This window comes from Numida meleagris, chromosome 5 (assembly GCF_002078875.1).
Source record: "Numida meleagris isolate 19003 breed g44 Domestic line chromosome 5, NumMel1.0, whole genome shotgun sequence".
NCBI classification, from domain to species: domain Eukaryota; kingdom Metazoa; phylum Chordata; class Aves; order Galliformes; family Numididae; genus Numida; species Numida meleagris.
Window position 1 is genome coordinate 62,563,434 of NC_034413.1, and position 14,329 is coordinate 62,577,762.

The following is a 14,329-nucleotide window of genomic DNA, read 5'->3' on the forward strand; positions in this document are numbered from 1 at the left end:
CCCACACACACACAGAAGAAGTGATGCTCGATCTGTTTCCTCCCCAGCCCCGAGAGGGACCCCGCCGGGCCGGGCCGGGCCGGGCACAGGGCGCATCCCCGCGCTGGTGCCGCCTCCCCGGGGGCAGGACCGATTCGGGGCCGCGGGCCCTCGCAGCCTCACGCCCGTTTCTCCCGCAGGCGCCGGGGGCCGGGCCGGAGGCGGTGCTGGCAGCCGGGCCGAGCACAGCAGCATGTCGCCGCTCCGCGTCTGCATCGTGGGCTCGGGGAACTGGTGAGTGAAGGGACCCCTTTTCCTTCCTTCCTTCCTTCCTTCTCCCGTTTTCTCCTTTTTTTTTTTCTCGCTGCCCGTCCCCCCAGCCTCCTTCAGGCGCATCACGCCCTGCCGGGGGCCCGCACAGCGCCGTGCCGGGCTGCCCCTGCCCAGCAGCGGGGCCGGGGTCCGCAACAGGTCCCGGCGGGGGTCGGGCGGCGGGGCTGCGGGTCTCCATGGTGCTGAAAGCGGCAGCGCTCACCGCGCCGCTCCGCCGCCCCCGGCCGGGGTTCGTCCCGTGTTAACGCTGTGGTCAGGGACTGGCTGCGCCCGTCTGGAATCCCTGCTCTGTTAAAATAATCACCCGGAGGGAAGAGGAAATTCTGCGAGCAGCCGCTCTTAGCTCTGGGCTGGGGGTCTCTTTGTATTGTAACCCAATTGGGAATTGTCAGACCGCTCGCATGCAGCGAATGCAAACGGCAGAAAGGGATGCAGAAGCCAACGAGAACTGGAAAACGTAAGGCTTCTACTTAAATGCATGAACCATTTAAAGCCTGGCACCAGGATAGCGAGATCCCAGGACAAATGAGAGCTGTGCCAGTAGCTGTGTTTGTTTGTGGCATAGTCCATGCCGCTCAAATATCAGTCTAAAGTGGTTAGAAGAGCAGCAGCACTGCTCCTGTTCCTCTGAAAGAACCAGGACTCAGGGTTTGCTTAACAGCACAACGTACTGGCACCCTTCACTTCCATCATCCTTGGTGTGCAGTTTTGCATCTAGTTTTGCATCTCGGAAAGAGTGGTGATGCATTGGAGCAGGCTGCCCAGGGAGGTGGTGGAGTCACTGTCCCTGGAGGTGTTCAAGAACTGGGGAGATGTGGCACTGAGGGACATGGTCAGTGGGCTTGGTGGGCATGGGTTGGGGTTGGACTGGATTATATTAGCGGTCTTTTCCAACCTTAAAGATTTTATATGCAGACATAGCTTTGTCAAAGCATCGTGCTCAAGTCCCCAGCTTATCCTTGCCCCTGCTTATAAGAATATATCTGCTCCTGCTCTGTCCTTTTTGCCTGGACAAAAGCACTGCTTGGAAAGGCTCCTTGGCACTGACAGCCTCCACTGAAGTCAGTAATCCCTGTCTCAATGGACTTTGCATCTTACTTAAGGTTTGTATAACCTAAGCACAAACTGAACAACATGTATGTGCGTGTGCTTGGGATTAGCAAACACAACCCCCAGGAAGTTCTTTGGATTGTTTTTGTGCAAGAAGGGCAAGTTTCTTAAGAATTTTACATACCTGACGGCTAAGCAGAAGCAAATACCAAAAAAGTCAATAGGAGAGGGAGTGGCTGCTTATGATCCGCTGAGAGCACAGAATAGTTATAGCACTGCTCTTCACCTTCCTGCCTTGCAAAATCAGCCCACTGCTTCTCGATTGCCCACACGCATGACATGTCTACAGACCACCGGTTCCTGTGCATGACATGGTCTTTGACATGCAGCCATACCACTAGGTCTTCTCCAGGAGCTCAGCACCACACAGCTGGCTCACTGCTGCATCCCTTTCTCTGGTCCCGACGGACACAGCCCTCCCCATCATTGCTGCAATAGTGTTTCCTCAAATGCCACTGTTACCATGTCATTCTAGCACTTGAATTCCTCCCCTGCCACACTCTTCTTCCTCACCTTAAACACAGACATCCAAGCCCACACGAGTTGCTTATTTTGCTTCCAAGACCCTCAAGAGCCATGGCCAAACATCTAGCACTGCTGATCAGCCAACAACTACTCTCTTGCTACATCCTCAAGCAAGCATCTCATGCCTTTTCCTGGGCTGTTCCTTCACCATAAAACATTCCGAAAAGCCATTTAGTTGTTTTCCTTCAGACTGTACTGTGGAGAGCTGCTTTTCAGAATGTGTACAGATTTGGAAACAGCTGATACAAAGATACTGAGAACCCAGACTCGTGGACGGCTCAGTGGAGTCTGTTTACTTGTCCTGTCTGCATTCATCTCTTGTTTCCTACCATATGGATAGACTGTAAAATCTTTGTGAAGGAGACAAATGTTTTCTCTAGTCTTTAAATCACACCCGTTCATTGCCTCTATGACAGTACAGGTAATCTCAGCACAACACAGAAGCATGTTTTCCTTTGGCAAACACTGTTTCCTTATATTCCTCCTGAATATTTGGGTGACAGTTCAGACAACTGTGCTCGAGCCCTTCCTGCAGCTCAGAAACGTGGCTGACACGTGATGCAGCGTGTTGCAATAGCTAATGTCAGCTGCAGAAGTTCAGCAGCTCACACTGGCCTACTAAGTCAACACTGTCAGGAGGCTCAGGGCTGATGCGGTGAAGGAAAACAAAGGCTAGACCACATCTTGTAGCTGTCAGCCAGGACAGGTTGTGTTTGTGTTAACCATCGTTCAGTTATCTGTTTATTAAAAATACAGGTTTATTTCACTGTCTGACCCTTTGGAACATAAAAGCTCTGCTGATTTTATTATATTCATTTGGACCCTTCGCAGTGAAGAGCTGGCTTTAACTAGGCATGTGTTTTTACCATGCACAGATGGCCAGGCTTTTTGCAGAGGTGTACAGAAGGAAGATGACTCAATGATCGCAAATTAGGCTGGGGAGGCTCCAACTGGATATATGGAGTTTAAAAAAAAACAAAACAATGAGAATGCAGAAGCACTGGTACAGGTTACCCAGAGAGGAGAGAAGGTGGTCCCTGAAGAGTTTCTAAGACTCAACTGAACAAAGCCAAGTGACCTGATCCCAACTAAATGTTGTTCCTCCTTTGGGGACTTCTCAGGGTTCATTCCAACCCAACAGTCAAAGGGTTTCATGGAGTCCTTTCAGCTCTACTTTTCACCATTTCTTATGTATTTTCATATTTGCATATGTAAAAGAATGGGTCTTATTTAAATTATACTTTGTGAAAAAGTTTTCCCATTTACTGATGAGAAATCTCCAGATAAGTGACAGCTTTATTTCCTAGCAATATGTAAATCCCTTCCAACATGATGTAATGGAACTGGGGAAGAGGACAGGCTGGCATTTTCACTTACTTTAAAAAAAAACTCTCTAAATGGAGTTCTCAGTCATCAACAAATCTTCACTGAATAGTTCTGGAGAAAAAAAAATAGCGTGGCCAAGTCTTTAACATGCAAGTGTCCTTGGTTTTGTTTGCACAAGCAGAGATTCCCTGCCAAGCCTGTGTAGTCTACTGAACACCGGCATCACAGACAAAGCAATTCTTCTTTCCACGTCTGAGTAGTGGGGACTGTGAGTTTTCAATGGCCCAATGAAAACAGTGCGCTGCTTTTTGAACTGTACTGTTTCATAGCCATGTTTCCTAAAGGCTGCTCAGTGCTTTTTAAACATTAAACCTTTTCTCCTCCAAATTCCCAGTTCCCTAAAGAGAAAGCAAACAAAAATACTGTGATCTACGAAGGTACCTTTACACATAAGCTGTCTTCACTGATACCTTGTCAATGGGAGAATATTTCAGTGGGAGCATCCCTTCAGATTGGTAATGACAGCTCTTCAGGACCATCAGTTTTATCTACTGAGAGTTGCGAGTCCCGTTCAGGATTTCAGAAGTTAGAGCTGGAATCTGCACCTTTCAACAGAAAACATGTGAACTTGGTAGAGTTAGAGGTTATAAAACACCCACCCCATCAAAAAGCCATCTCAGTGCACATTCTATACGTCTTTTAAATGTTTCTATATTGCAGTCTTCTTCAGTTTGTCTTCAGCTTTTCAGAGAGAAAGAAAACATTAGGGTTCCCCTGAGACTAAAGCCTCCTTTTGCCACACTAAGTGCCCTGTAAATACACAGCAAAGAGAAATCTCTGCTTTCAGAATGTTTTATTCTAAGTTAAAAATAAAAAAAAAAAAGGAAGATGGGCAGACGATGGTGGGTGTAATTGGGGAAAGTTACTGGATAAGAAGCAGGTAAAAATCACCTCTCACTACGAAGGCTACAGCACAACCTGGAAAATGAGTTTAGATCTCAAGACTTAGCTTGGTGCTTATGTGTAAAAAAACCTTTTCTTATTAATACATATTTACAGTACTGAGACACAAGTCGACTTCAGCTCAGGCCTTGATCATGCTCTCTGCTGGAGAGCAGGGGAAGAGGACCAGAACATAAGACGTCCTACAGATAACATGAACATACTATGAACATATGAGCGCTCTTGTAACTAAGGTTTATCCCAAAAATGTTTACCTACATATTTTACATTTACAAAGAACCAAAACAAAATGAATGACAGTTTTTGTTTGTTGGCTTTTTGTTGATTTTTTTTTTGAAAGAAAGCACGACAGCAGCTCAGGATATAGTACGCTGTCAACACTCAGGCAAAGGGAAAATTTATCTCAGTGGGATTTCTCTGTGGTTAAAGATTAAGACAAAGCCCTTCTTCTTTATTACTTATTAAGCAACTAGCCTTGTGCAAAGCTTCCACATCAGAAAAAAGAGTTGAGCCAAGGGGAGCCAGTTACCACGTGGTTTCCCTTTGAACCACTCGCAGCGCAGACCTCACTGGACTTTGTCTGTGCACTTTTATCAGTTACAGAAAGCTGAACATAACTGAATCCTGTTCACACTCCTTATTGCACGCGTGCTCCAAGTGGGTCAGAGGACAAGAACGTTTTAACTGGAGCCCCTCTTTCAGTTGTGTTAGCAAAACGGCCAGCACTTTAAAGCAGTATTAAAGTGGAAAGAGGAAACAGAGGAGGAAAGATAATCACTCTTTCTCCTCTGAGGAGGAGAATCTGGGGATTCAAAGGGCATCAAGCCACGTTCTCAACATTCCTACTCATTTTTAAACGTGTCTTGCCAAGAGAATGAGTGAAAGTTTGCAACGTTGCCATGCTGAAAGGGCCAATAAATCCAAACTGAGATAAAATATGCTCAGCATGACTGAGAGTAAACCGAATGGTTTAAATGTCTTTCGATATTCCAGATCCCATCACAATGACCATTAGAACCTCATCTAAAGAGAAACCCTCAGGTTCAAGTTTGTTTTGTTGTAATTCCTTAGCATTTATCTCATACATAAAATCCCTATTGCAGCTGTTTGGCTATTGGTAGGGAACTGGCATACATCTGTATTAGACAAAGTGCACACAGACTGTCATAGCAGGATCACTCAGGAGTACTGTGCTACCTGTATTATTTTACGTTTATTGGTTTATATATATATTAAAAAAAAAACTGAGGAGCAACAGGCATTTAATGAGTCCCAAAAAGTGCATTTTTAGCATGTTGATTGTACATCCCACTTCCACTCTACAGTCTTTCATATGACTTCAGATTCCTTATTGCAAGTTACATCTAGTTCTAATTGCTGTGATTTTAAACTGAGTTTTTTGGTTTTATATAGAGAAGTGGATAAAGCTTTGTGATAAATTTAGTAAACACGTGAACAGCTTTGTAGCACAGGCCTTTTTTGAGATCTTATGTTGAAAGTAATTTGTGTTTCCAATTATCAATTTTTACTTTTTTTTAAAGGGGATCAGCCATAGCAAGAATCATTGGCAAAAATGTCGAGAAGTCCAACAGATTTGATCCTACTGTCAAGATGTGGGTGTTTGAAGAGATCGTCAATGGAAGAAAACTCTCAGAAATAATCAACAAGGAACATGAAAATGTTAAGTATCTCCCTGGATACAAGATGCCTAACAACGTGGTAAGTTGAAAAAAAAAGTAATGTTTTTTATATATATATTTAAGGAAGGCAATGCTGCTTCCTTCTGGTTTGCCACCTAACTCATTCCAGTATTATAAGTGTGAAATATAACCCACTTCTGTGACCTCTGCTGGTCTCTTGTCACGCAACTTCAAGCATCCCACCATGCCAAGTAACGGCACGTAACGCACCATCCTCCTCTCCAGCACAGATCAGCATCTCTCCACCTGCTATTCCTAGAGCTATGTCTACTCAGAGCAGAGAGATGTCAAACCCACAGCATCTTCTGGATAAAAAGGGAAAGCTACTGCTCTCCCTTCTTCTAAAAAAGGAAATCAACAGCATGACTAACAGCCGTGGCTTACAAGGAAATGAGCAGGGAGCTATTGCTTCTTGGGTGAATTTAGGATAGCAGCACATTACTATAATTAATAATGCTACAAATTCTACCAAAATATAAGGCATGTAATTTTTGTATACATTTGAAATATCAAATTATGCCTCGCTACTTAATCAGCCTAGATAATTTAATGTTACTGAAGCAAAGTGAGGCTTTCAGGCTGTTCGAGACTTTGCCAAATTGTCCGTGTTTTGTGAATTAAAGAAAGTAGCACTGCATTTCTAGAATAGCACAGAACAGCTGTAGTTGTAAAGAGAAGTTAAGATGCTGCACGTGGTGGGTCTCCATGCCTGGAGAGTGGTTATATTTAGTGCTATGTTTCACAGTACTATGTGCTGGGATTGCATTTTTGCGCTCCCATGGTTTGAACTTGGCACGCAGTTCTCCTGGGTTCAGATTGAATTGCCATTGTTATTTTCACAACCCTGGAACAGATCAGCAAGCTTGTTTTCATCATCCGAGAGCAGCCTCATGCCATCTCTAGCAAAGTCTCTGAGATCTCAACAGCACAGTTCAGCTGGTTGCAGCCAGCCTGGAGGGAGGGGCCCTCACATCTTCATCTCCAACTGAAAAATCATTTTTACTTCTCATTGTTTCTCTACATTTTGGTGAGACAGAAACTCTCTCTGCACGGTGCTGTCAGTGCAGCCCCTCTGTCCTGGTCTCACGCTGCCAGTTTCCTTTCAAGCAGCCTTTCTGGCAGCAATCCTGATTCTTCAGCGAGGAGCCCCACTTGCTCTAAGGTTGCATGCTATAAGGCTGTGTCTAAGGGCAATGTTTTCTCTGATTCTAAGAGCAGACTTAAATTCACCTCCTGTTTCCTCAGTGACCTGGCTTTAATTGTTGTTCTAAGTAACACTAGCATTTAGAGGAAGGTGCAGCTTGCTGGTTATTAAGCACATTGCCTCAGTGGTGTTGCTCTGCAAGGTGTGAGAATTCTCACCTGGTGCGAGGGGGCTCATTTTCCTTGTCACACTTGTCCCAGGTGGCTGTACCAGATGTGGCTGAAGCAGTGAAAGGAACAGACATCTTAGTGTTTGTCCTACCACATCAGTTCATCGGACGAGTCTGTGAGCAGATGGCAGGTCACATCAAGCCTGGAGCATTCGGGATTTCACTCATCAAGGTAGGCTGTCATCTCCACAGTGATCAACCTGTGAGGAGTAAATATGTTCAACTTCAAGATAGGAACCCCAGCCCTCAGCTGCACGCTCTGCATAAACGTGAGCATTTCTTTCTGCAAGAGCTGAAACTCACAAAGCCTCCAGTAGTCCCTCTGCTGTTCATGCTACCACAGAGTGGAAAGGATTGGGCAACCCCATTGGGCCAAGTAGCCATCCTTATCAGCCGTCTTTAGCCTGGATCAGTTCCCACTCAGACCAGCACAGAGGTGAAAATGCACAGAGAGAGGGCTGCTTGAGCTGGTGCTGCTGCCAGGAAAAATATTCCAACCTCAGCCTCTGTTAACTCATAACTAGAGAGAGCGCAGGGTCTACGTGCCTGCCCTGAGTGTGTCAAAGCTGTTCATGGAAACACTGCACGGGAATATTAATAACTTTGCAGAATTGGAGCATTACCAATTTGTAATGAAAAGGGTAATCGCTTTTTAAAGGCTGGAGCTGTCAGATTATCATTACCTTAAGGGGAATTAATATTTTAAGAGAGTCTCAAACTACAAGTTAGAGGCAACATGTAGCAATATAGCCTGCCACTTCTTCTGTTGATTGTGTTAGAGGAAATATCCAATTTAAAACTGAAATGTCAGAAATTTAATTCAAGACCTCAGACTGCAATATCAGCTCTTCCCTTTTTGATTTTCCCCTATCGAAATCACCTTGCAAGTAGCAATGTGCAGAGGAGGGGAGGGTGAGGAGAAAAAGGGAAATCTTGAAAATTTCCTCCTTTCTTCAGCCTCAGAAAAACTATGACAGCTCAGTACACTCCTTATACCAATGAAGCACTAAGGTCAATACTTCAGATCTTGCAAAAGAAGCCACTATTCGTAAGCTTAATTTAAAAGCATGGCTCTGCACCACAGGAGTTTATCACAAAGGAAAAAATGCAGCACAGAAGAACTCCTCAGGGCAGCGGCACCCCACGTGAGCCCTGTTGCAGGGTTAACTCAATTGCATCTTCTCCCTGAACTTTCTTGAATTTGTACTTAAAAGTACAAATACAGAGCATTGGTACTCACTGCTAATGCTAGCGAATGCAAGACCCAAATCCTTCCAAGTACAACCCAGCAGACCTGCAGGCAATAGGACACCTGCTTTAAAAGCACTGCTGCTGTCATATTCCTCTACTTAGCTTTTGCTGTTGTCTTTTATTCAGGGGATCGATGAGGGTCCTGAAGGCCTGAAGCTCATATCCGACCTCATTCGGGAGAAACTGAAAATAGAAATCAGCGTGCTGATGGGGGCCAACATAGCCAAAGAAGTGGCTGATGAGAAGTTCTGTGAAACCACCATTGGTAACTATTGCAAAGGGCAAATGAGAACTGCTGTCTGTGGCTTACCCTCACCTACGGCTGGGAAACAGGGCAGTGTCTGCAGGCAGCAGTGGGAGGCAGCCTGCAATGTGTTGAGTCCTGGGAGGTTCTGCACGGTGCCATATGTGCAGTGTGTGCTGAACTCATTCAGGGGGGCAGCTCCATTTCCAGGGAGGTTGGTGCTGGCGGGGTCAGATCCCAAATGACAGCAGGTTCCAGTACTGAGAGCTGGGAGCTAATTTCTTCCACTAAAAAAATTACAGTTTAACCCTATTCCTATAGGAGTTACAAAAAGCTACCTGTCTGTAAAGCCCAGTGCTGAGTACTGAGGCAGTCGATACACTGTGCAGTTTGTCTAGGAAAGTGTAATCAGAAGCTCACCCTCCCTGAGGTGTATTTCTCCATCTCTGTATTTCTCTGTAACATCTTGTTCTTCCCTCCCTAGAACTGGGTCTGACCTGACTTTGAGAGCTGACCCAGCAGCTTTTGAAATCCATTGATTTTTGAAGTCAGCAGAAATCAGTTTCATTCTTCAATTGCTGGTGAAGATCAAAGAAAAAAAATGTTATTGCAATATTGTTCTATTGCTGTGCAAAGGTTACAGCAACACTGAAAACCATACCAGCTGGGTATTTGTTGCTGGCAGAGACCAGACATGAATAGAACAGACAGGATCAGGAGAGTTGGGCAATATTTACTTTCTTGGGGGCAGTTTAATTTCTGCTGGCCCAGCTTTAAGCCATGGCAGGATGACAGCTGTGCAGGGAGGCTCGCTTGTCCCCTGCATTTGGGGCCTCAAAGCGTTTCTCCTCATGGAAAGCCACGAAGCCCATCAGTAAGCAAAGCCAACATACACTTACACTGGCTTCCAGCAGCAGGAGCAAGCGTCTTCTTCAGAAGTATCCAGTTACTGCGACCACCAAACCCTAAGGTCCCTGGGCCCTTACTTCAGGTTTCATTTCATTGTGCATACTGCTGTCCTCCTGAAACATTACAAATGCTCTGACTTTCATCCTTCCTTCCCACAGGGTGCAAAAATGAAAGCCAAGGGCAGATCTTCAAGGAATTACTGCAGACTCCCAACTTCAGGATTACCGTGGTGCCTGACTCTGATACGGTGGAGATCTGTGGAGCCTTAAAAGTTAGTGATTCCAAACCAATTTTTTTTTTTATCAGGACTAAATTCTTACCCTTGCCTGTGCCTCTGTAAGCTGCATGGTCTAACATTAGTCCTGCCTCCTTATGATTGAGTGGGCATGGACAAAACATGTAACGTTTTACACGTTCCAATATAAAAAAAAAAAAAGAAAAATTGCTTGAAGATATGACAACTGGCAAAGCATTTTAAAATAGCTGCATTTTTGTATTTATTTTTAACAGAGTCACCTCTTCCTGAGGGCAGAATTTAGTCCGCTATATTTTCTTGTTTATGTGTTGTAAGCACGTGGAACAAAGACTCCTTCTACGTACAGCAATTCCTACTGATAGCTTACTTCCATATTTCAAGCAGTGACCCATTGGAAAACAGTATCAGAAGCACCACTCCGAGTTGGAAGCACATCTGGACGGTGTGCGGCCATGCCCACGTAGAGATCCCAGGCAGGGTCAAAAGAAAAACCAAAGTCATCAAGTTTGATGGCAGGGGCACTTGGGTGAAATCTGGGCTTTGTTTTTCAGTGTGCCAGAAGTGAACCCAGGCTTCAAACATTTGTACTTTCTGTACGTTCAGTCATTTGTAGCTGAACAATTCACCTTTCCTTGGAGGAGGGGGTTACTGGCTGGTAAAGGATTGGTTCTGCTTAACCCAGATATGAGCAAGTTATTTACAAACAAACACCCAAAGATTTTGCCTCCAGCTACAGGCTGGAGTTCATTCAGTTGTGTGGAAGATTTCTGCTCCCCTTGAAATCACTGCTTTGGCATTGCCTTTGCTAAAAAAGCCAACCAACCAAAATCAGAGGCATTTCTAGTAACGTGTAACTCAAATACAACAAACTGTACTTCTGTAGGGGCTGGAAATTGGGAAGTGAGGAGAGGGGCATACAGGACAAGGTGAAGAACTGGGAAGATTTCTAGGATGCCCAGACATTTTTTAGAGCTGTAGGAAAGGCTGATTCTACTGACCATCATTACACGCATAACCAAGGTTGGGTCTATTGCAGCATCAGTGTGTAGAACCAATAAACTACAGACTAACAAAGAAGAGCTAGAAGGCACGTCTTCATTCAGGTTATTTTAAACAGTTCAAACAGAAATGTCAGTGAGCCCCAGCTTGGAACCAGCAGGAAAACAAATCATTCATTGCATGACGCTCCATGATTGCAATGCTACAACATTAAACAAGCTGCTCTGAGGTTTGCATACTGGAATAACAATGGCCCTGGAGATGTGGCCCTGAGGGACATGGCCAGTGGGCATGGTGGGAGTGGGTTGATGGTTGGACTGGATGACCTTAGAGATTTTTTCCAACCTTAGTGGATCTATGATTCTATGAACCTGGAGCCCGTCCTGATGAATTGGGTGGAGACACATTTGTGGAATTTTCTTAAAGCTCAGTGTATGCGCCCTGGTGAACTGCACGTCTTCTCTGACGATTTCCTCTCTGTCTGTTCTGCACGGAACTGTTTCTAGAACATCGTGGCAGTAGGAGCGGGGTTCTGCGACGGACTGGGTTTTGGCGACAACACGAAGGCAGCAGTGATCCGTTTAGGCCTTATGGAAATGGTGGCCTTTGCCCAGATCTTCTGCAGGGGGCCGGTGTCGATATCCACTTTCCTGGAAAGCTGTGGGGTTGCTGACCTAATCACTACCTGCTACGGAGGACGCAACAGAAAAGTAGCGGAGGCCTTTGCTCGCACAGGAAAAGTAAGGAGGATTTAGAAACATTTTAAGCTTAAAAAAAATAATAATCCTTTGTTTTCACAGAGGCACTGTTAGCTCTTTACCTTTTTGGTAGCTGCAGTATTCCCTCTGATCCAAGTAATCTCTCTTCTAGTCCATCGAGGAACTGGAAAAAGAGATGCTGAACGGACAAAAACTACAAGGTCCTCAGACATCAGCCGAAGTCTACAAGATTCTGAAAGAGAAAAATATGCTTGATAAGTAAGTGTTTTGATTTAAAACAAAACCTGACTCACTGGGCATGGCCAAGAATTGTGTGTGATCCCTAACCTCCTTCACACTACTTGCGGTCAACTGTCCTGTTCATTGCCATAACAAGGTAACACCATATTAAAGCTTCATTGTAACAAACAAGTTTCCAGAGAAATAAAACCTCTTCAGATACCTTTCTTCTAACGTAACCGACAACAAAAAAAGAGCTACATGCTTTTTCCATTGCAAACAAAACGTGCGCGTGTAAACTTTCAAAACTATTTTTATTTTCCCATGCTTCTTTTAGGTTTCCATTGTTCATAACCATCTACAAGATCTGCTACGAGGGCAAATCGATCCAGAATTTCATCGCGTGCCTGCAGAACCACCCACAGCACCTTTAGGAATTGGCTCTCCCCCCCAGCTGTGTTCTCATCTTTTCAGGACTTGATCCACTCCACAGCAAATAAAGTAGACAAATAGATTGCGTGGCAACGCTTGCTGTAAGAGCAACACAGAATGTATTTCGGGATCCTCGTTCCGGGGATGAAAATCTGCCTTTCAACCTCATATCCGATGAACAGGAAAATGTAAAAATCTGTCTTTGCTTTGAGATAGCAGTTTGAGCATTTGATTGCAGTTACTTTTGTGTTGATTGAAAACAGTGCCCCTCGTAATTTGCACAACAGGGGTTTAATTTAGCTCACGGGGCCCTCAGCACTTTGCTTTCTAATATTCGTTACAGAACGGCACAAGATGCAGAAAGGTTGAAGAATGCATCAAAGCAGGAATTACAGTTAAAAGGTCCTGCAGCAACAAGATGCAGACACGTCGGCAAACATGGGATTCATAGCTCCTCCCAACCACGAACAGCGTCACATTTTGTGTTTCGTGACCTTTAGACCTCCCCTGAACATTTCCCAATGTAAGCCACTGTGGAAAAACAGGTATTGCTGCTGTGCTGAGACACACATGAATGTCCAGCGGATATACAAAGAGAACAATGTCAGGGGCTGGGGGAGGAAAGAAGGGCCTTGTTTATTCAGGACGCACTGAACCTTCAGTAGAAATCTGATTTCCTTACACCTACCGTATTGCTGAAATACAGAATAACAGAAGGGGAACGACCAAGAACATTCATGTGAGCGTTAGCACTTCTGAGCAAGTGTTACCCACCAGTATTTGTGCTGCCTGGGAGGGGAAAGCTGAAGAAGAGACTGAGAGCCGGGATGCACGCACAGCTCAGCCCGCGGGCTCAGCGCTGTTTAACCCGAGGATGCAGAAGCAGCACCACAACGCTCTGCGTTCCCCGGCTTTGCAGACAGGCACAAAAACGACCGCTACAGACGCACAGAATCCCTTATCCCATCGGATCCGGAACTGGGCCGCATTTCAGCTGCACCAGGAAACCCGCAGGACCGGCACGACTGAACCGCGGACTAGGCCGCAGCGATGCCCTGACCCCGCTGCGGAGCGGGCAGTGCTCCTGGAGGGAGGCAGCTCTCTCTGCTTCTGTTTTTACACGCACCGACTGGTTCTCAAACCAGTTTTTAATTCTGCAACCAACGGCATTCATTTTAGAAGCATCCGAGTTTTTAAACCTTACAACTGTATCGGGTAACGTTCGCTCTGAAAAACGTCAGCTGGGTAAAAGGCCAGCGGTGAAATAAAGAGCATCACATTTTCTAAGCATCCATGCCCTTTTGGAAAGATTCCTATCTAGAGAGGAGAGCAAAAAGGAAGAGTAACCTACTTTCGCTTTGCTTTATCCGATTTTCCAGAAGAGCAATGCAATGCAAGGGGCTTTTAAAATCTGTATTCAAATGACAAATTGTTTTGAAAATTAAACCCCAAAAAGGCTCGGTTATTAAATCCTCTCCACGCTATACTCCAGAGGAACGTTACTGCCTTCCACATTTATCGGATTTATGTAGAATTGTGTACCAAATATAAAAATAAATAATTTAAAAATAAGAGATATCTCAAGTCTTATAGCTAGGAAAGCTGGCTCGGCTGGTGGGTACGTGGCTGCAGCAGCCCAGTCCCAGCTGGGCAGCAGCAAGGGTTGGCTGCACGAGGCAGCAATGGAGCCCACACAAAGACCCTGGGCTGGAGGAAGGGCACTGCAGTTCCAAGGGAGAAAGACCTAAACACTGGGCAATCCTTAAAGTGCCGAGGGCGGGATAGAGAATTCAGAAACCTCCTTATTTCATGGGCAGGCTGAAATTCTCTAAGTCATTTATGAGCTAAAAAATGACATCACACATTTAACATTCAAAGTGTCAAATGATACTTTCTTGAAGTGATCAGTAAATGCAAGCTTGATGTAATTCCATTTAGGAAAGCACATGAAATAAATGAATGTTCCGACACGGTCTCTATTGTGCTTATTC

General features: G+C 45.1%; 1 protein-coding gene across 2 annotated transcripts in view; it reads left to right on the top strand.

Moving 5' to 3' along the window:
* Positions 1–13,910, top strand: part of LOC110399239 (glycerol-3-phosphate dehydrogenase 1-like protein) — a 26,003-nt gene extending 12,093 nt beyond the window's left edge. For both annotated transcript variants that reach the window (XM_021397579.1, XM_021397580.1), the window contains exons 4-11: positions 180–273; positions 5,778–5,955; positions 7,341–7,481; positions 8,687–8,825; positions 9,872–9,984; positions 11,475–11,708; positions 11,839–11,945; positions 12,244–13,910. In XM_021397579.1, the coding sequence (XP_021253254.1) occupies positions 233–273; positions 5,778–5,955; positions 7,341–7,481; positions 8,687–8,825; positions 9,872–9,984; positions 11,475–11,708; positions 11,839–11,945; positions 12,244–12,340 (1,050 nt within the window). In that variant the 5' untranslated portion in view covers positions 180–232 and the 3' untranslated portion in view covers positions 12,341–13,910. The remainder of the gene's footprint in view (positions 1–179; positions 274–5,777; positions 5,956–7,340; positions 7,482–8,686; positions 8,826–9,871; positions 9,985–11,474; positions 11,709–11,838; positions 11,946–12,243) is intronic.